This window comes from Pithys albifrons, chromosome 6, assembly GCF_047495875.1.
Source record: "Pithys albifrons albifrons isolate INPA30051 chromosome 6, PitAlb_v1, whole genome shotgun sequence".
Classification (NCBI taxonomy): domain Eukaryota; kingdom Metazoa; phylum Chordata; class Aves; order Passeriformes; family Thamnophilidae; genus Pithys; species Pithys albifrons.
Window position 1 is genome coordinate 55,480,166 of NC_092463.1, and position 23,240 is coordinate 55,503,405.

The 23,240-nt window shown below is 40.0% G+C and overlaps 1 protein-coding gene across 2 annotated transcripts in view; it reads right to left on the reverse strand.

Moving 5' to 3' along the window:
- The window catches only part of GALNT18 (polypeptide N-acetylgalactosaminyltransferase 18), a 226,617-nt gene that overhangs the window by 110,936 nt on the left and 92,441 nt on the right, over positions 1-23,240 (reverse strand). For both annotated transcript variants that reach the window (XM_071558981.1, XM_071558979.1), the window contains exon 3: positions 8,272-8,464. In XM_071558981.1, the coding sequence (XP_071415082.1) occupies positions 8,272-8,464 (193 nt within the window). The remainder of the gene's footprint in view (positions 1-8,271; positions 8,465-23,240) is intronic.

Sequence of the window (23,240 nt, forward strand, 5' to 3'; positions counted from 1 at the left end):
TGTTGTGATCACTTTTGGCTTTATTGTGCAAGCTAATATTTATTGTTTCCTTTTCAAAAGTGCCACTTTGGCTGAAGGAGTTAAAGGCACCTTCACAGAGCCTGCAAGTCAGGTGTCAGAGCAATTTACTGGGAGGCAATAAAGAACCACAGGATGGGTGAGGTTGGAATGGACCTCTGGAGCTCATCCTGTGCAATCCCCTGGTCAAGCAGAGTCACCTAGAGCCTGTTGCCCAGGAACCCTATCCAGATGGCCCTTGGATGTCTCTAAAGATGGAGACTCTAGAACTTGTGTTCCAGTTTCTGCCCCTTGCCTCTGCTCCTCTGACCAGGCACCATTAAGAGCCTTGCTCTGCCCTCGCTGCAGCCTCCCTTCAGATATTTATGTACCTTGATGCCATCTCTCCTGAGCTGCCTCTCCTCTAGGCTGAACAGCCCCAACTCTTTTTACACACATAAGGTTTCAAAATACTGTAAGAAAAAACAGATAGTTTCCACAACTGCCTCCTGTACCTAGAGTAAGTATTTTAACCTCTGATATAACTGACAAAAGAAAGGTCACCTTCTGCAGTGAGCAATCTCTAAAAGCCCTGCTTAAAAACACTGCCCAGATGGCTGAGTGGTTAAGAAGGCACAAATTGACTTGGGCTCAGCACTGTCAAAGCTGAGGTGAATCTTTGGCAAATGTGAATGTTAGGGGCCACCAGGGTTAAGTGGCACCTGAAAATACATTTCCGACATGTGGGTTTCTGGGTCAAACTGGCTGGGAGGCCCCTGCACTTGCAATTCCTAAATACTAACAATGACATTTTTCTGAAAGATGTTAAGACAATTACAAATCCAGGTCCTTGAAGAACAGACCTGGTTATGGCCCATGGTGTGCATGCATGTCCATGCCATTCTGCATTGACAAAAAAAAGCACAATGTGCAAACTGGATACTATTAATTATTGGATACATCACTTATATGGAAGCTAGGTGCAGAAATTTGCATAGGTACAATGAGAAATTACTACCAGACCTCTAGTCTCCTGCATACCTTCATAAAGCTAGTACAGTTTTCTTTGATGCAATAATTGAAATTTCACCCAAGTTTTGAAAATTTGGGTTCAAACAGACTAAGAACTGGTTAACAGGTTTAAATACACTGGGATAATTTTCAGTATTACCCTGTAAAGAACAGACAAAGCCTGTTATTTGAGTGATTCATTTGCAGCCAGAATGCATAGGTATAAAACGGTCCAGCAAACAAGCTACAGCCAATCTATCTTTTAGCTGTCTTGCTTAGGCCCAGCAATATTTGCTATCCTCAGCTGCAACAGTGTACAAAGAAGATAAAAATGAAGCTTTAGCAAATATGGTAAGATATGGCACCTATCAGATAGAGAGCAACAGAGTGATTTTGGAAAATATATTGAATGGCAATGAAAATTCACTGAAAATAGTTCAAAGAACTTCCTGCCTTTAAATACTGATTTTTTTTCCTTCTCCATCAATTAATCTCAGGTTGAGATATATGTAAAACACACTATTGCAAGAAATTAGTGACAACTTATATTCCAAAAATGTTCCACTTGACAAAACCAGTCCCAGATATACTGCTGCCCTGCTGTACACTCATGCATAAACTGAAATGTTCAAACAAAATTTCTGCTTCTGATGTGTCTTCTATCTATTTAAAGGAAGGTGTTTCTACTGGTTTTCCTACCTGCATTCATTTACATCTTACATGTTTTTAATTTATATCACACTTGAAAAGATTTGCCATTGCTGGCAACTTGTGCAGACAAGAGCAAAGGATTTAATATGCAAACATCATTTGACTCCCTTTTGGCACCACAATACTACTTTAAAAGACAACTACATGTGGCACAAAACTACAGAATTAGGCTCCTGTTGCATATGATTTCTTTAATCTTTTCAAATGGACTCAATTTCAAAGAAGGTACATTTCAAAACTGGGTTCATGTTTGGTTGTGGTTTTTTTTTCCATTCAGATTCACTCATCATCTTTACTTCCAGCTCAAATTCACTTATTTTTCAATGTGTGTGTTGTTTTTAAAAAACATATTTTCCTGTCTACATTGTTTTTCATATCAGGTGATGACAATAAAACTTACCTACTTTCTTTTTTTTTATTTAAATGTGTCAGAACTAACCCCACCCCAGATCATGCACAGAATACAGAGCACTTGTGCAGTTTCACAAGTACGTCTGTCATCTGCTCTATGCCAAGTTTTATGAGGAATAAAATTCCATAATTATAGGAATGACCAAAAAATAGGTACAGAGAGAGGTTGCATGTGTATGTGTATAAAACATGCTGAAGGAGGAAAAAGAGAGGGAATGGTACAGCTCAAACTGCGAGATCCATTAAGCTCCGGGAATGGAGCGGTTGCGTGGCAACCAGCGATGTACAAGTTCCAGTGGCAGCTCTGCCTCGGACTCATCCAGGGGCTCGGACCAGACCCCACCCCGCCCCTGCACACAGGGAGGCTGCACTAAGCAAACACATCCACGAGGCAGAGGGGGTATTTCAGCATTCTGGCTGGGTTTAAAACACAAATTCCAAATATTATTTAGAACTACAATAATGAGTATCAATCCAATGTAGCTAAAAATTACCACTAGCAACCCACTCTGCTCGATTCCATTAGGCTAATAACACTAAAGTAGCAGTTGTCATGGTTACCAGAAATTTAGAGAAACTCCCAGCATTCTGTTTCAAGCACAACTCTGGTAAATGGAGGACAGCATACATTATGAATCTTCTTTCAAATATTTGTCCACAACTATGTTCCTCTACAACATGTGCCTTGTGAGAACACAATTCAGCCAGTCACATTAACATTAGTTTGGCATAACTATGCAGTAAGAACAACAAAAAAGAATGATTTCCTGCATTAATAACTTTTCTCTGAGACCTTTTACAAACAGGTACATAAGTTATGAACAAGAAATGTTTTCTGCAATTTTTAGAAACCTGTCAACAAGAGTTACATGGGTATCACAGGTAACAATGGCAAAAGAATATGCTTTTTGTTTTAATCATGAAATTACAGCATATATTCCACTTTTCAAAAAACCCAAAAGGTGCAATAAGCATATTACTAAAACAATTGGGTGTAAGTGGGAGGGAGCTTTAGTTCCAATAGAGTAGGAGTTTTTCAGAAGTACAAATAGAAACAGAAATGTACTTCCTTCAAGAACTGGTAACATTTTATCAACAGCCAAAATGTTAAATAGAACTTCAAGATGTATATGAGTAAAAAAAAAAAATCTCATTCTGGCATAAAAGAAATAAACAGCACTAAAACTCTGGCAAAAGAACTGAGTCTTGTAAGAACGGCATCTCAACTGTTTATGTTTATAATTTAATTTTGTGATCATATTTCATTTTTGCTTTTGCTATTATCAGTATTTTACGTGTTAACTGAGCTATGCTAACACGACTGGCATAGAACAACATAAAAAGGGCTTTTTTCCCTGTACAAGTGTACATCACTACTAACTTAGGCTGTTACTCCAGCAGATTCGATGTCACTGACAATGATATTAAACAATTCTAGAGCAGCCATTCGAGGAGATGCATCCAGACAGGACAAAGTGAAGCTCAGACTGGAATCCCAGGGGATTGGTCAGGTAGTCACACCACTGCTGTGAGACACTCTGAAGGCAGGCAAAGGTGAGACAAGGAAAAGAAGAAACAGAGGTAGAGAGGTATGTAAAAGAGAGCAGGAAATAGGACAGAATTAAACACTAGGTATTTAAGAAGAATGCTAAATACTTTTGTAATTTTTCTGTGCAAAACAATACAATAGGTAACAGGTTTTCATGCTCTTTTTAAGAACACCTTTGAAACATCAAATACAACATGCACTATTTTATGCCCTCTTTCACCAGCAGCAACAAAACAACTTGGTCAGAAATTAACATGGAGCCACATCCATCACTAACATAAGCCCAGCAAAACAGAACTATTTCCCAGGGACATGTGGAAGCAAACATTTATGGAACACAAGTCTGTAGGACCTGCCTTTTGGGGAGGAGCAGAGCTAACATACAAATGCCCAGCCTGAACCTCACAATTTGAAACAAATTGTTTTTCTTGCATCAATTTTAATAAAGGAAATACTTTATAGAAGTCTTGCATGCTACATCCAGGATTGCATATACCATCATGGTATGGACCACCACTGATGGACATTTTGGACAGATGTACACACATAAACAACTTTTGTCCTAAACCCCATCACTCTCCTCAACCAGCTTGATTTTTCTCTCCTGTAGTCACATCTGCAGTCAGGGGACCTCTCGCCTGCTCTGTTTGTGCCCACTTTACAAGAAACATAATTTTGCTGCTTTTCTAGATTTTGACCATTGCTCCTTGCCAAATGGAGCCTCTAAGTAACACAATGTGGGATTGGTGAATTGTTTAAAACACGAAGTACTTATAAAACAGCCAAAGCCTTTCTCTGCACAAGAAACAGGACCTCTCCTCTGCACTTGTCGAGATGCCAAACAGCACTACCTCAGCCAGGAAAAGGGCAAAATCTGATGCAAGCCACACACTACACCACACTATTTGACAATCTCCAAAGAATAAGCATTTGAGCTTTAAGTGCTGCTTTTCCCCTCCACCCTTCCTGCCTCTGGTTCTTTCTTTTGCTTCTTTGCTTTCTTTCAGTCGGTGACTGAAAAAGTTGGTTTGCATCTATTGGTCAGGCTCCTCCATATCATACAGACTGTGCAGGAGCAAAACCTTTGAAACAGCTCCTCTGCTGGGGTCCTGCTGCGCTCCTCCTTTGCCACTACCACTCCCTCACTCATCACATAAGCAAAGAAGAATGTTATCTCTCTCTCTCCCATGTGTACTTTGGCACACTGGATCAGACAACAACAATTTTACAAGCCAATGAAGTAGAATCCTAAGTGCACCCACTCAAAAGGAGTTCAGTAGACAGCTTTAGGATCCCTAACCAAACTACCTTTTAATAATGAATTTTTGTGTGAGCTTGTTTCATTCACATTTCACTCACGACAAGCTTTGTGGGTAGTGCCTGCCCTTCTTAAAGTAATGAGCACAACAGAATTATAACTAACACAGAAATATTAGCCTGTTCTCCACACAGCAAGGACAACATTGCCTTCCTCAATGCTTCCAAGCTCATTAGAGCCAGAAGTTATTTGTCAGTCTGCGCTGTAGATATGTTGTTGGCTAACAGATGCAAAGAAGGGTGGTAAACAGCAGAGCACCCAATTTCAGCAGCACAAAATGAACGCAGGCCCTGGAAGAGGCAGTACAAGCAGTACTCCACAATAATGCTGGCACCACCATCAAGTGCTGCAAAAACGGAGCCCACTTCAGGGTGTGACAATTACTTGAGGAGGCCGAGGTATCCAGGGGAGTTATTTATTGCAATCAGGATTAAGAGATTGGACTGTGGTGGGAACTCCACTGCGCCAGCACAAATCCTCACAGTGAACAGTAATCAAATTCAGAAGTGGACACAAGGCTCATGAGTGTACTGAGGGTTGAAACCACTCTGCAGTACCTAAAACATGAGAAAATCACACTGCAAGGTATGAAAACTGTCATGTTTGCTGGATGTTTCCATTTGACTGATCATCACCTTTTTCCAGAGAAGCCAGAGTTGAGAGGTTTGGGCAGGGTGCACTGCCCTAACTATTAAATGTGCTCTCCTATCTCTGCATGCTACACACATGGGAGGACTGGGCAAGGTTTTATTTTTGCCCTCTCCTCCACATGTGCTGTGGCTCAGCAATCTCTAACTGTCCTCTGTTTTTGTCATGGCATTAAATGTTATCAATACCAACCCTGGAAAATACTCTGTGCTCTAACATGGGGTCATTACATATGTGGAGCAGCCTTTCTCACTGCAGAACCTTGTGGAGAAATGCTGAGCTCCCCTGCTGAGATATATTGATGTGAATTCTCAGAGCACTGCAGGCAGAAAGAAGTTCAAGCCTGAGTCATACTAGTATGACATAAAATGGACTATTACACCACACACTTTTGGCTGATCACTTAATTCTCCAAGTGTCAACTGGGGCTAAGAATGTATGAATTACACTAGATTTCAGTTACACATACATTTCTGTTGTCTTTCCAAATTCCAATACTTCATATGATACGTTATGAATACAGACAATAGATCACAACTGCACTCAGACACAACATGTGAACTCTACTCCTTTAGCCACCCACCCACAAGTCTTTGCCAGGATTCCAGTGTCACTCTGACTCTTGCAGAACCACTGCTAAATCCAGGCTAATGAGCTTGGTTAGGCCTAGGCTGAGTCTGTCCAGGGCTATTGTGGTGCCTCTGTCATAGCTGTGCTTCTGTGCATTTGTGTTCAGGACAGGAACACCACAACTGATTAAGGGCCAGCAGAGCTGGTTAACTTGGTCTCCATGCCACTTGCTGTGTGCTCCCTTCAGACCAAGCTGGCTCTCATGCTCTGCTGCTTGAGCCTGGTATCTGCACACAGATAATTTAAATACATCTATACAGACTAACAAAGCAAGTGCAATTGGCTTAAAAACAGGTGCTACAAATCCCAAAAATTGATTATTACAGTGGAAACCTTACTCTCAGAGTAGGGGATTTTTCCCCCCCAACAGTCAGGCATGCGCTCTCACAAAAATAAGAATTTTTTCAGCAGCATGGCTTTCAGAACACCCCATAGCTCTGTACTCCACAGGGTGCTGTAGGTACAGCAAATAGTTTGCATACTGCCTGATAACACACTTCATTCCCCTCAGTATCAGAATTTACTACATTTCAGTGTCAGCCATTATTTTGTATGTGAATGCCCATAAACATACTGTGATGTCTAACATGTTTCTGGCAGACAGTCAACTAAGGATCAAACATTTCACAGAAATTAGGATCATGATTCATTTCCAGATGGAGTGTCTTTGAAAATCCTAACCTTAATTTATTACAGTAGCATTCATTTTCTCTGTCTTTTTAATTTTTAAAATCCCAAGTTATAAAAAATTTAATTTAAATCATTCAGAAGAGCAATTTCAAAAGAGATATAAGAACAGAAACATTTCTATCACTGATGTCTCATTAGTGACAGATTTCTTTTTCCTCTAGATTAGTTTATAATTAAAAAAAAAAAAAGAGAGAGAGAGAGAGAGAGAGAGAGAGAGAGACTGTCCCTACAGCCAATGCTAAAGTAATTTAACCAAAAGGCAAATAAAATTGCATGGACTTTGCTCTCCTAAAGTCGATATTTCTGCAAATCTGCAACAAAAATATTTCTAAAGCACAATATATAATAATAAATAGTGCAGATACAGCTGAAGTGCTGCCTGAGATGGGACTCATATTTTCGTTATAATCAAACAATTTAATGTACATCAAAATGCACTTCTTACTGCTTTAGTTATTAAAATATTTGGTTAAAATAAGTGAAAGAGATCACATTTCACTCAGTAACTACCCAGCATGTTTATTTTAATGATTTATTTTTCTAACAAGCTGCAAAAAACTAATTATTCCTCCATCCATTTTTCCATCTCCAGAGCTGCCGTTTGTTCCAAGGATCAGATATATATCCAAGGCTTAAAATAAACTATCAACTGTCTCTGTGAATGGTCCTGGCAGAACAGGGCACAGGTGCACTGAAGAGAAGGTTGCTCACTCCGCTGGTCCCACCCATCTCACCAAGCCACTGCAGAGTAACACTGGATCCACTCACCCTGTCTGACATACCTGCTTAGCATCCTGCCTAGCAGAGAACTTCCCATTGAAGGAGGCTCTGTGGGCATGTCTCTGGCACAGGCTGCTTCACCAAAGTGTATTATTTCGTCACAAGAGTGCAACAGTGTTACCTGCCTACTGATCTCCATCGGCAGTTCTGGGCTTGCAAGGAGAGCAGTTCTTATTTTCTTCCTATTTTACTCAGATTTTCTGATAAAACTGGAATTTAACATTAAAAGGTCCTTCTTTTAGCAATAAAACACTCGCTACCTAATTTAAAATGTGGGTGACATTAAGGTTCAACGGGATCTTGGAGAACTTTTAATGAATGCTTAACTGGGATTTTAACAGTGGGATTTCTTGCTTTGGGCACGTAAAGCCTTCATGTATCTGATAGAAATCACTCGTTCTGGCCATCGTATGGAACCAAGCTGAGGTGTGATCCCACAGTGTGATGGTCCCAGGTGAAAAGCAGCCAGCAGCCCCAGGGCTGGGGTGCTGCAGGGGCAGGGTGGCAGCGTGGCGGGGGCACTCACCCGTGGGGCCGCAGGTCGGGCAGGGGCCGGTCCAGGGGCAGGCGGTCGCTCAGGTACGCGTTGTAGCCATAGTACTGGAACTGCTTCAGTGCCACGCGCTTGTTCTCGGGACTGAGATCCTGCCCCCAGTGAGCAAAGAGAGAGGAGTCAGTGAATGCTTCAGCAGGATTGTCTTCCACTTTTGGTGGAGCTTCTGTAAGAGACAAAGACAAAAAGAAACAATTTTAGGCTTCCATTCCACAGGCTGCAGGGTATGTTATTTGAAAAAGCCTGACTACAGGGAGAGCACCAGGCAGAGCAGCACTTGCTGCCAGCTTACAGCAGCCTGGGAGTCTGCCCATGACACGCCCTCACACACCTCTCGTGGCAGTGTAACTATTAGCATTTGAGGCTCAAAATTTAATATTCAAAATAAAATTAGGTAGAACCAATTCTTTTTCATCAGAACCTAACTAAAGGCCAGGACTGATAAATCTTAGAGAATTAAATTTCAGAAGGATTCTTATCAAAGAAGGTTATTGTGCTTTCATACAGAGAGATTTAATTTATTTTTTAATTTTAACTATTTAATTTCAGCCTGCATTACCTTGCTAGAATAAAGATTAAAGTTTTGAAGGGGAAAAATAAAGACAGAAGAGTCTGTACAGAATACACTAAATGGCTGCCAAAGTCCATGTGTAAAATAAGTTCTTTTAAACTACAGATTCAACAAAATGAAAAAATTCACAGCATTTGGTATCCATATTTAAATAGCAAACGAGTTCCAGTCATGCAGTAACTTTATGGTCCAGTTTACGAACTGTTTAAGTTTAGCTTGGCAAAATGCCAAATGCTCACTTGCCTGTCAGAGCACCACCCCCAAGGGAAAGGGAGGGGAAAACAAGTAGAAGTGGAATTTTGAAAGGTTTTTATATTTACATAGAAGAAAAGAAAATTAAAACCAGAATATGATATAACACATATATATACAAATGTAAAACAAGAAATAATAACTTTACTGCGGTCACTCAACAAAATAATACAGATTCCAACCACCCAAACCCTACAAAACCTCCCAAAAACTCTTCCAGAGAACACTCAAAGCAAGAGAGGAGAAAAATTAACAAGCAAATGTTCCCCTCCCCGGATAACACAGCGCGGATGGTGGCAAGGCCCAGTCTCTGCAGGGCGTCCTCACGGGGCTGAGGCAAAGGCCAAAAGAGACAGAAGCTCCACCTCCTCTCTTTTTATGATGTCAGATGATATGAAATACCTCTCTGGTTGCTTAAGTCAGGTGATGCTTGTCCCTTCTGATCTATGTCCCATCCTCTGGGCCCGCTGAATTGAGGCCTAGCTGAGGCCTGGCTGAAACTAAAGCCAAAACTACCACAATCTCCAGCCTTTATTTCGTATCATATGACATTAAAACACCAACCCAACCTATCTGAATTTTTAATCAATATTTAGGTGCATGTGACATTGCTACTGGGATTGACATTTTGCAATATTTTTGTTACAATAAAAGGTTTTCATTCCACAAGGCCACATCTCTGTCTGCTATGACAAAGATAGAACAGGGAAAAAATAAACCTAAAGCTTAATTTAAGAAGAGCTCCAATACAATGAAGTCACAGCATTCATCCTCAATGTTCAACTGCTCAGAAAGTCTTTTCAAGGTGATTTGTGAGGCTCTCTGTGACAGCACCATCCCACCCTCTAACCAGGCCTTTGGTCTTCAAGCAGCCGACCCCAGGGTCTAACCCAGAGAGCCCCTTTCTCTGTAAACACTTCACAATCTGCAGTGCATCAGTAGAGAGAGACCAACTGCCTCATTTGACAACATAAATTAGAGCCTCACAAAGAAAAAAATGTCTTCGTTTTCTGGAAATTCTATGTATTTATCAACTGGCACCACAGCCATTAACAACTAACCAAATTAATAAAGAACTCTCATTTCTAAAGAGCTGTACTCACAAACCATAAATGTTTGATCACACAGAGACTTAAGAAACTAAAAGTGAATCAATAGAAAATCTTTCAATGATGTGCCCAATAGGGAGAAACTTCAACTGTGTCCAAAGTCCTACTCAGTGCCCAGAATCACCTACAGGCCTGAGAGCTCCCTTAAGCTTGATGGAAGCACCTAAATCCAACTATGTTGTAGTTTATGTACTACTGGTATATACCATCGGAATCCTGACTCCCAAAGAATGCCAGGAAGCATCCTTTGATCTCTTACTAAAAAGAGCCCAAACCACAGAAACATAAATGGAGAGGATTAAGCCGTTTGATTTGCCCAAGATGTTCTCCTTTTTCCCCTGACAATACTGACAGGAAACTAATGGCAGTTACTCCCCTGCATTACATTCCAACCTCTGTAAGTGTGTAATGTTTCTTGCTTGTCAAAGTACTGTCTCACAGTCTGAATCCAGGAATTGGCTCCGGTTCTTCAAAGATGAAAGACATGCTAAACCCTCAGTCAAACGAGGAAACTACTCTGACAGCCCTGCTACCACACAGATAAATGGGACAGAGGGGAGCTTGTGAGTTCACATACAACTCTGCAATGGAAATTAGGACAGTTTGATAAATTCAGATCACTTTAGAAGGTCCTAACTTGAGGAAAGGCAGAAGAGCCCTTAAATATCAGTCCAAAAATCACAGCAACGTGGGAAGTCACAGGTGTCTCTGTTGTCTGAGAGCCACAAAACCAACTTGAATTTGCACAAAGAATTTCACAAATTCTCCTTATATCTGACAGACTCAAATCAGGTATCTCCCTCACCCTGTCCTATAAAATTAACGTAGCTCACCACTTTTCAAGAGTATGCACTTTTCTGCTAATTAAGAAAATATGCAAGTATTTGTTCAACCTGTTCTGTGTTACATCAATCTGCACTTCTTCAAATCAAGCACACTTTTCCTGATGGTTTTAACTTTTATTAGTCCTATGGCACAAGGCTGTAGGACCACCTCACATGCAAACAGCACACCAGAGAATTAAGACACCTGAGTGAAAATAAGACTCAGTAAGAATAGTGCATGCATATGCACCTGTAACTATTGTAGTGCCAAAGAGAATTTTTCATGGAAGACGAGCCATCCTAGGAACAACCACTGTCACAGAATCACACTCATCTGCTGAATTATCTAATGATTTCATAGGCAAAAGTATTTCCTAAAGTGATCTATGAATATCTTTCTGATTAAAACATGATCATTAATCCAGTTTGTATCTGCAAGGCCACGATTTTCCAGCAACAGATATCTGTGAATTTAGTTTACAAGCTCTACTAAACCACTTGTCAAATGCAGTCATTTTTTTTGTAACCTAAGCAAATATGCTATTTCAATACATTATCCTACAGGAAAAAAGCATTAGCAATCATTTTCAATTACAATTCCAATCAATGGAATCACATCTCTGAAAACAAAGTGTTTCTTCCCTTTATTTGTCTGAAAACCCTTGGGCGAAGTAACTTTATTCAGCCAGTCTTTCACAAGAAAAAGAATATTTATTATCAGATCATCATCTGCCTTTTGACAAGTGTACTTGCTGCCTTGGTCTCTGCAAGCAGGTCTTGGCCTGAAGTCTCACAGCCAGTCCTTACCTTGCTTCTGCAGTCGCTGAATGGGAAGCAAAGGCTCAAAGGTGACCATGAGTAGTACTGCCTGAAGCAATACAAAGGTAGGCACATTTGTATGCTCTAAAAAGGAAAGATCACTTCCATTTTTCCTGTGGGAAGGAAGCTTGCTATCTGCAGCACATCACTGCAAATGCTATCGTGAGCTCTTCCCCACATTAACTTTACACACCACTGTACACAGGCATGAGCTTGGTGTTAACTCTTGGCAGACAGACACCTTGCCATTAAATTGCTTAGCACCAGAGGTGTATTACACAGGAGTCAGCTGGCTGTACACCTGGGCTAAGGAAGTCTCCTTCCAGAAACCTCTCTGGTCATGACATCAGGATGGAGTTGGTCACACACTTACCTGAGTCAAAAAACTCACAGTTTGTTTTCCAAAAGCATCTGTGTGTCTCTAGTTCATACTTTCTGGACCATGGTTTCTAGTTGTGCAATTAATCTTAATATAAATAAATTGCTTCAGCTGATCTCACTGATCAGCCTCCAAGACAGAAGTTCTCTTTCTGTTGCTTATTATACAGTTTGTCAAAGACATTAAATCAGAAGACTACTGAAATAATAAGAGATAGACTTTTTGTTGTCTGTTCTGCTGCTACTTGGTTGTACACCCTCTGAAGAAAGCAAGGACTTATTGACAATTAACACAATCATTTAATAATAACTTGGGTTTAATCTCCATAAAATCTCTGAAGCTCATTAAGAAATACCCATTTTTTCAGCTTAATTCAGATTTCAACTTTTCTTCCTAAGAAAGGTTACCATGAACAGGTTCACAATTAAGAGAAAGGATTAAGTCAGAAAAGGGATGCAAAAATAGTTGCAGAGACAGGTTCAGACATGCTGTTTGTTCTTACTAGTCTATAAGTTTAATTTTGGCTCTACCCCTTATTTGACTGCAGGTCTATTCACAAAAGCAGCAGTGTTTCATATCAAGGCTTTACCACTGTGAAAATGCTTTCCATGGAAACAGAACTGCTTTACAAAATCTGCAGTGGAACCTTATCTACTGATTTCATTAAGTGCCAGTAACAAGAAGGTATTGACAGTAAGCAAAAATATCCCATCTTCAAAAAGACCTCTATGTCAGCTAAAGACATGCAGAAGGCAACAACAACTGTGCTGAACTATACACACTCAGGTGTAACAGGTGGCTCACAAAAAGATGCATTGGAAATAGTGTCAGGATGTGGGCAGAAAGGCTTTGAGAACGTGCCCCTCCAAGTTCTCCAGTGCCTGACACGTTGAGTTCCCAGCTCAGAAAGAAAAAAGGGTGCCATGTAGCTGGGCCTTAATTTACAAGGTGGACTAATGATGTGCATCTAAGTCGACTATCATTAAAGACAAAATAAACCTCAGCTCTCTGGAGGAGACTCTGGCTCCCAGCACTCAAAAAATTCTATATTCTATTTCCTGCAGGCAACAGCCTTTCAGCTTTTCACGGAAGGAAGGATCCTTTCCATCCTTTTCCTCTATAGGTGCCTTTCATCTGTTAGGCAGTCTATACCCCCTGTACCCTCTTGCCAGAGGCTATTCTATAAGACAGGTAAAAATCCCAAACTTGCATTGGGTCAGAGAGCCTTGATATTGTTTTTAAAAGTGTGAAAACTTTCCCTGAAATTTGTCACACAGCAAGAAACACACAGGAAGATCCCAATTCCAAAATCTATTGTAATGCATGCAAGGATCTTATCAGCATCCTTAAAAATTACAGTTTGAGGATTGCTGTCTTGGAAGGCTGCTCCCATGTGGGACACTGTTATAAATCCTGTATCAGACGAATGAATCTCAAATGAAAACATCACCTCCTGTTTCATACAGGGGGATGAAACACTGACAGGCAATGGCAGAAGCAGCTCACCACGCTGCACCACTGCATCAGCCATAGAGAAAAGCATACTCAGAAGATAAAAATTGAAAGTTACAATAACTGTGACAGACTTCCTCTCAAAAAAGTTATTTTACATATTCTCTCACCTCCCCAAAAATCACAACACTGCTGACAAAGTGTCAACAGTAATACTGCTTTGTGCTGAAAACCGAACTTTACTGTTTTGAATATTCAACTTCAGTTAATTCTCCTTGTCACTGTTGTTTTGTTCCAAAAAAACTACCTTTAGTGGAAATGCACCTAAGGAAAAAAAATGAAATATCCAAGTGGGTTAAATTCTGCTACTACTGCTTACTTACAGCTCAGTAAGTCATACTGAAGTTGCCAGGGCTCCTCAGAGAGAGTGACAGAGCCTGTCAGACTCTGTCTGTACAGATGACAGAGTAGCAAAGCTCTAATCTTAAAAAAAATAAACCTGATCCAAACTGCATACAAAACATGCAGCCACCCTGAGAGTATCCAACTCAATATCCAGTCTTTGCATATCGCAGCACACTTTGTACTTAGTGTAAACACTGGACAGATCAGACAGACTGGGAATGGGACAAAAAAAACAATCAAAAGGGAAAAAAAAGGTGATCCTCTCCTGCCAAAGCTGCCAGGAAGCCATGATAACACTGTGAATAGCAAACAATCAGATGAAAATCTGAGATTAAACTGCATATGACAGCACATATAGAAGGAAATGCCAAAAACTCTCTCAGCAGACTTTGGACATTTTTTAGAACTTGAAACACAATTTGTACAAAATTAATTGATATATTTTCTCTATTGCTCATTACAGCAGCCAATATGCATACATCATGGTGAGTTACTAGCATGCTATTCACATGTATTTTCTTTTGTTTCTAAAAAACCTCCAGACTCTCTTAGAGAAATTTGATTTTTTTTTAATTCTGATAAATAATCCCATGATTATTGTGCATATTAGGGTAGAAATTCATTCTAGTCCTGCTGCTTAGCAGAAGCTCTTTCTCTCCCTGAAGTCTCATGCAAGTTCTGGAAGCAGAAACATCAGACTGCCTTTCCCCTACATGAATGACACAAGGAGATATAGACTGACAGTCAGAAAGAGGTTTTTGAATATTTAGCCAGATTTACTTCCACACCAAAGTGCTCTGTGGGGGTTTTTCCTCCTTTACTTTTGGCCAAATAGCCACCCTGTGCCCTGTGCCTGTGGGACAGACCTGTCTGGGTATTCCCAGAGCAACATTCCCACTAAGCACATGTAAGTGCCCACACAGGGAGCCAGAACAGCTCCCCAGGGCAGGGGTGCCATGTGTCTCCACAGCATTCCTGTCTGTGCTCAGATTACTCAGCTTTTCCCATTAACTGTTCACTAGACAAGACCACGGAGAGTCAACTATTTATTAATTACACTCTCATAAAGGGATTAAGTTCCTTGCACCACACTCTCACAATAGTGCACTGATTTGTCATGTTCTTTCTGGGACTTCTTATCAGAAATGTCACATTTGGTGATAGTAAGATCCATGAGATCTTTGATTTCAAATTAAGAAGTTCTTATTACAAAGTTTTCTCACATCTGAAAGAATGAATGAATTAATATATGGCAAGAGACTGAAAGGGGATGCCAACACATACGTACTGAAAGCCAACAACCACAACTCAGGTTCTTACACAGCAGATGGACAGCCTGGCTGTGGCCCCTTTGGATTTCAAGTAATGCAGGTAGAGCAGCAACAGAATGTGAGACTTGCAGCAACAATCCAAGTGATGAAAACATCGGAAGGAAGCTCACTTCTGCTGAAGGTCACCTAAGACTCAGTTTAACTTTGCTCAGGATCAGGGCACTTGAAACAGGAAGAGATCCAGGTGCTTCTCCCAAGGAGGTCCCAGAAGGCTGCAGCTCAGTGATACAGAATACTGCAAGACCTGAACTTCATTTCATGTGACTGCTGATTGGGGAATATGTCAGGCTGTGAACAAAGGCAGCTTTGGACTTCTGACAACTGGAAGTTTGTCTCACTTGGACAAAACTCTGTCTGTTCTACATAATACACACGTAAGCATATTCACCCAACAAGGAAAGACATTCTTGTAGAGAAGGTGCATGTTTCCTCCCATGGCAGACTTTGATAACCTAACAGTTCCTAGAAAGTTGTGGTATAAAAGTTGCTTTACACTGAAGAAAGAGGTTTGACTCTCAAAATGTGCTCAGCGCTAGAGGGCAGCATAAGAAACAGGAACATTTGGTTCTTAAGAGAAATCTGAGGGGTTTGAGGCTTCTTAAGAACTTGTTAAAGAGCTCACAAACTACAAGTACCAAACTTATAAGATGCTAATTAACCAGAAAATTCTATTACAGTGGTTATTTCCTAAGGGCAAGAAAATGTATAGGAGAAAAGTGAAATTCTTATGTCATCAAGCCAATGCTGAAGTGTATTCTGTGGGTGCATGCAAACAACACTTTATATGAACAAAGCCTTGGTAAGGGCTCTATATTTCTTCTGTACACACTCAAACTAGCCTGTTCTGATCTGAAAACTCTATAAATCCTGGCCATTGTCGTTTCTGCTATATATGTTCTCACTACCAGTCTATTAAATTCCTCTCTAGCCATAACTGTGCCATGGATATGAATCAGCCTAGACAGAACCCTGCGTCATTGTGGCCAAGTTAACACAAAGTTACTGCAAGAGTGGATACCCTGGAACCAGGGTAGAAGCTTCTAACTTACTGGAATGAGATTATCTAAGAAAATACATATTTCCAGGTAGAATCAATTTGCTCTCACATGAAGACACAGAGCTCTCTGACAGGTACCAGTATTGCACTTTTAAGGCTTTCTATATTCACTGACATCAATATTTTGACAGAGACCAATTTTGTCTTTTAAAATGGGTAAAAGGCTGACTTTAAAAAAATACACTATAAAGATATTGAAGACTAAGGAGTACCAAATTCCAAATCTTCAGACTTTCTAAAACACTTTTAAAAGTTTGTCCAAATCAATACCCATTTTCATTCCTCCTACCTGGAAACCAGATTTTAAGACAGCACAGATTCATTGAAAGCAACAATAAACCTCTTAACTACAGACCTTCAAGATAAAGGCTGGTCAGAATAATTATTTATTGACTATAACTTAAAGGATTAGCATTGCCTTCCTTACAAGAAACGCATTTTAAACTGCAAAATTATTTTTCTCTTTTCAAATAATTCTCTACCTTAAGGCACTAATTTAAACTTAACCTGTAGGCAACATTCAAAAGAATTTTGGAACAGTCTAATAACACAGTAATCTTCCAAAAACTGCCTGAAAATTAGTTTGGTGACTTTATTTCTGCTGTGATACATAGATCTTATCATTACAAACTGGTAGGACCCACAATGGAAAGGAATGAGGTGGGCACAATCACCCACCTAATTTTTAGATAAGCAGCATGAGAGCCCCATCCCAGGTCATGATTCTGGTTGGAAGAAATACCCCCCGTAATGCTCATTAGATCAGACAGTCAAGGAAAGCACTAAACCAATTTAAGCTCATCCCTCTGATCTCTGCAGTTTTGTGAGAATTACGGCACTGGCCTAACATGGTTCCTGCCTTGGATGAAAAAGACAGCATATTATCACATGTAATGCCCACTTTTTAAATTATTTGTGGTAATATTTTCAAAACTCCCACGATATTTCATTGCAGTGAGCACTGTACAAACAGAAAAAAGAATGCACAAGTTACACCTCAATTTTGCAGAACAGCCAAGTGTTCAGCAACTTCACACAGAAACTCCACTGACTTTGGGGACCTCAAAAGGACTTGAACAAACAACTTCCGTGTGTTTAACCTCCTGCTCGACCAACACCTTGCCATTAAGAAGTTGGTTACAACTGAGTGTTTTTTCTAGGTAAGAAGACAATAGAAATTCACAGGTTGGAGACTCATTTGCATTCAGCAAACAGATATTTCAGAAACTGAGACTGCTTCGACTTGATGCTCAGTAACCAAAGCTGAATTTCTAACAACTTTCCTCTCTTCCTTATTACTGTGACAGAACAAGTGGAACCAGGGGAGATCACTCACAGAAGGCCCAGTATTATGCAATCACACTACTGCATTTACAAGCATTTTTTATTTGTCAATGGATGCAAAACAAAACAACTGAATTAATGTGAAACTTTCAGGGGGTTTGTTGGGGTTTTTTTGATTCAGAAATTTACCTGAATTTTAAGTGAAGCGAATTAAGCCTTCTTATGTAAGACCAGTAATTAAATACTGGTCACTATATAGAGCTATAGAGATTTCTGCTCGAATTCACACCTTTTTGTCACTGGATGGAAGAGGATCTCTCAAGCAGCACTACAGCAATAAAACCTGTGGGGGATTTTGTTAGTTATTTGGGTATGGGGTTTTGGTGGGGAGAGGTGGTATATATTTTTATGCTATTTTGGCTGAGGTTTGTTTTGTTTGTGGCAATTTCTTTTTAATCACTGTGGTTTAGGGACCTTTTACATCACAAGCAGAGTGGCTGGGATACCTCCTGGGGTGACAGATCCTCGGCCTCATTGGGATGACTCCCTGCCCAGGGGCCCGCTGTGCAGCCACAGCTGCTGTAATCATTGCTCCTGCCTAAGACTCTCCTCCAGCTTCCTGACTCGATCCCATCCTGGCCCTTTCCTCTCCCCTCCTCTTCCCAGAGAGCCAAAGGATGAGCAGAGATTCTCCAAGAGAAAGGAGAAGAGTGGATTCTGAAGACAAGGAGAAGCAGCAGTAGCAAGCCTACGGATCCTCCAGCTGGACTCAAAGGATTAGGTGGATATGACGCAGGGACAAAAGTGGCCATTCCAGGCTGACTTCCAGCCTCCTCCTGTTTCCTTTCCCCAAGTGGTACTCAACCAACTCCACCTAATATAGTTACTAAAACAATTGAAAATGCCTGTTCAATACATTCTCCTGCCATCAGAGTTGAATAAATACTTGAATATACACAGCAAAAATTCCTCATTTCGTAACAAGTATGGAAAGGTTTGCAAGGCAAGCTTGAAGGGTACAGATGTACAGCCAATAAAATCTACATAAAAAGAGCATTCTGCAAAGGCAACAGAATAAATCAGGCTTCACATCGGGGCTTAGGGTCAGAGACCTCTCCATGCCACAGCAGTGAGTTACAGTGTGAGAAAAGATAAAAAGATTCAGAATATTCCACTTTTTGTAACTGCACATGATCCTAAATTTAGACATCTGTTAATGGGCTTACTAAAAAAGGAAACTCATCTGCATTTAATGAATATCAGACCACATTTTTCTCTGGGATTAGTGGAGTCTGCATCTGTGCAGCTGAGAGGATTTAAAAGCTCAGTGTGTTTTGTATCATAAACCCAAATCTCTGTCACCTGAAGTAAACACGAAAAGTACTTAACTATTTTGAAAACAATTTTGCCAGGACTTGTCAGGCTGTCATGCTAATTAGTCACGTACATAGGGGCTTTTGCTTTTATAGAAAACTGAGCAATCACACCAGAAGTAAAGTTCACATGAGGAAACAGAAACTAGCTCTCTTCTACAGTCACCCAACTCAAAGCACCATAAATAGGCTTCCACGTTCAGTAATCACATAAAATGGGATTTTTCTCTGCTTACCAGGCTGTTCTGAGTTCCCTCAGATTAGTTCTACTTCAGAAATTTCCATTCAATCCTCTGAGGAATTTTTTTTCAGCCACTTCTTTACAAACACAAACATTTTAGAGAGCAGCAGCAGCTCCCTCACTCAAGACAGCCTTTCCACGTTCCAGAAGTGCCCCCAACATCATGACAAACCCTGGGAGCTGTCTCATCCCTTGCACCAGTCAGTGCCACCAGCTCTGCTGTGCCAGACACTTCAGTGAGTGGGGCTGGGCTTGACAGGGCTCCCACTTCAAAAGTGCTCCTCAAAACACTTGCAGATGGAATTGCACATGCTTGGAGCTAGTTCACACTTCCAAGGATTTTCCCAAGTTCCCCCAAGAGATGAGCTTCAGTTTTCAATGAAACCTGAAGAAATGTGAACAACAGGGCCTCAGTGCACTTCTCCAAAAGCAGCTTCCACCCCCATCTGTCATTCTCTTCTCATGCTTAAAGCACAAGATGCAGTCAAATACAACAGCAGGGAGGGAGTGCATTTAAAAGGTCTGCAAACTACACTGCAATAAAAAAAAAACAACCTAAGTATAATACAGCTTTTCCTCTCTGCAAAAAAATGTGAATGACAAATTAAAAGCACTCTCCATTCTTTGATACCAAGTAGATGATTTGTGCTAATATTAATATCAATAATAAACTGAGACATTCAATGTGTCAAGCGTTGTCCTTGAAACAGTAAGAAAAATTAAAGAGAATGTAATCAAGTTTTAGTGTTTAATAACTATTGGGGCAAATGCTGTAAGATGATACTTTTAATTTTGGAAACAAGATGATAAGTAAAAAACATACTGAAAGAATAAAACAAATCATACAGAGAACTAGCAGTCTGCATAAACAGAAGGCACAGAGGAAATTCTAGATTACACCCAGCAAATACTTTGGTTTGCCACTGTTCTCATCTGTATGCACACTATCCTGCAACTAGGAACTCTGAGAAATATCTGTCACCTGAGAATTTTCCTCTTCTGTCTTAATTTAGGAGCGGCAGATAAAACATCTTTAAACTTGGAACATTCTGCATTTCCTTTGCAACTTTAAAAAGCGGAATATTTTAATGAGGTTTGTTGGGCGTTTTTTTGTTTGTTTTTGGGTTTTTTTGAAGCTGCATTACATTCATTCTGCCTCAGCTGTGTGAAGAATGGAAGCATCTGATCAATGGCAGCTCTGTGGGGTTCTGCTCCATTAGCAACACTGGAATTTTTGCTGAGTTTACACAAATATTTCAAAAATCTGATAAATACATTAAAAGAAATTAATTATGGAAGACAGTATCTCCCCGGTGTTCTCTACCATAAAAGTCCTGAGAATTCTCTAAATATCAGGCCTTAATGAAGAAAGAACAAGAGTGGAAAACTCCATCAGCATTGTTATTCCTCCAGACAAGAGGAAAAAGATGGACTCAGTTCTCAACAAAGCACATGATTCCCATGGACTTTGATGGGAAATGAGGCAAGAACTGGACACCAAGGGTCACTCACTGCACAGGACAGTTATTTAATATTTGTTAAGCAGTTTGAAGAGATAAAATCGTGTTTGGTTTATACTGCTCTTTACAAAACACCAGCTTGACTCCTCAGAAGGGATATTCTGCAGGTCTATGGACAGAAGAGTTACAAAGCCAGAAATTATCATTATGGGGCTGGGAAAGGTGCAGTCACACAATTATTACTGTTGAGAGAGATCTGAAAGCTTAGAACAGGTAAGGAGCTTCTAAAACAGGTGCTGATTGCTGCAAAATGACAAATTCAACTATCATTCACATTAGAAAGTTAAGACATACAGAGGAGGTTGGTTATTTCTGCTTTGTTTTTTGTGTCATGACAGCCCTGTAAGAATTTTAACAAAGCAAACAAACAAAACCCCAACAAATCAAACAACTCCACACAAAAATACTGTTAGGTTAGAGAATGAATCAAACATAGAAATTCAGTTTTTAAATGGAAATAAAAAGCGAGAGGAAAAAGACAAGGAAGGCAAGAAAATCTGGAATTGGTGCCAAAATAGAAAAATAAAGGAAAATTCAATTTATTATGAAAGATACATTGGGCAATTTAGTTAGTAATTTCTCATCACAGGACTACAGATTTCCCTGAAGATCTGCATAACTTTAGTGTGAGGAACATTATTGAAAAGGTCTGAAATTCACAAATCAACACAGAAGAACCGAAGCAGAAATATCTACTACAGTTTTAATTGATTACCTTTGTTGTAACATAAAATAAAGTTATACTTTGCTAAAATTCAGCCATGGTTGTTTCCTTTCTGTCCTCTCCCGACATCTGATGATGAGCTTCTGGTAAACCCACAAACTGAAAAGGACGAGGGGGGAAAAGTCCAATCCCTTCATGGACGTGTATTTGGACATTGTACACAAATTCTCTACTTTCCTACTTTTTTCTAATAACACTGTGTATCACACATCCTGAAGGGAAATACAATTGCTAATTAAAGAGTAGCAGTTGTTATTTTTGTCTAAGATAAATCCAGACTCATTGTTAGGAATGATTCCAGTCCTTTCAATGGTGTTCACCAGCACTGTACCCCAATTTTAGTCAGGGCAAGGGGTTACTGTGTCTACTGCACTGCACCAACCAAAGCACCACTATCTCACCAACATCAGCCCAAAATACTGTAATTTCCTGAGCTAGCCACAGTACTTCTGCAGAAAGCCTCTTTCCCAAGTTCTGCTTATCACCACTACAGTCCAAACCTCCTTACTGAAGGAACACTGAAAAACCACAGCTGGGTGTGTCACTGAAGAAATGCACCATGTTATGGCTGCCGTAACTTAAATTAAGCATATTTACAGCACGCTTTATACAGGAGAAGACTGAACCCAGCAGCAAATGCATTTTTAACCTCATGTTGTTACATCTCTGGAAAGTCTTTTGAAAGTTTTGATAAACATTACAATTCCCATCTCCCCTCAGAAAAGCCCATACAACAGAAAAGAGCTTGGAAGTGGCTGTGAAATAGTTTAACAAGTAGGCTCTACTGGGATCCATGAGAAAGCTGCTTAAACCAACGGGAACGCAAGTGTTGCTACTGATTTGTACCAGATGAAGATTTAAAAGAGCATTTTAAATAATCTATTAAAGAATAAATTATTGCCTCAGCTGTATTACAATGGAGAGGAGTGGAAGCTAAGTTCAAAAAGCTGCTGAAAGGTGCCACAGGTACATCTCATGTAGCTGCACAGAAGTATTTTCTACCAATTCTTCTGTTTTGCTGTAAAGGAGAGTAGAACCAGCCCCAGATCCTGCAGTTTGCATTAAACAGAGGAGTGCAATTAGCAGGTATCTCATATACACATAATCCCAGACAGGTGGTTACTAATCCCAGCTGTCCTAAATAGAAACAGAATTATCCAGGAGTGTTAGCAAACATCAGCTAAATGCCTAAAAAAAAGGATAATTAAATCTGACTTTCACCAACTTTGTAGAATACCTTTAATACTACACAATCAGGGACTTTATTATTTATTATCATTACTTTCAGTAGAGACTATTGAGGATTCTGAGGCATTCAGTTCTGAATTTCCATAATGCTTTTAGGAATCGCTGAACATGATAACAGATTTCATTAATCCCGAGGTTATGTCCAAAAGGAGCAGTGGTTTTTTCATTTGCTCTGCCTGCCCAGCAGGTGTTTGAAATCCACAGGGTTTCCGAATTAATTACTGATGAGTCACTAGGGTGGGATGGGCTAATTAAACTCGATTTGAAAAAGAAAAGAATGAACCAATCTTTTTACCAAAAGAGTTAGGATATTGGCTGCAGAGTAGCAGTGAAGGCAGAAGTTCTAGATGCAG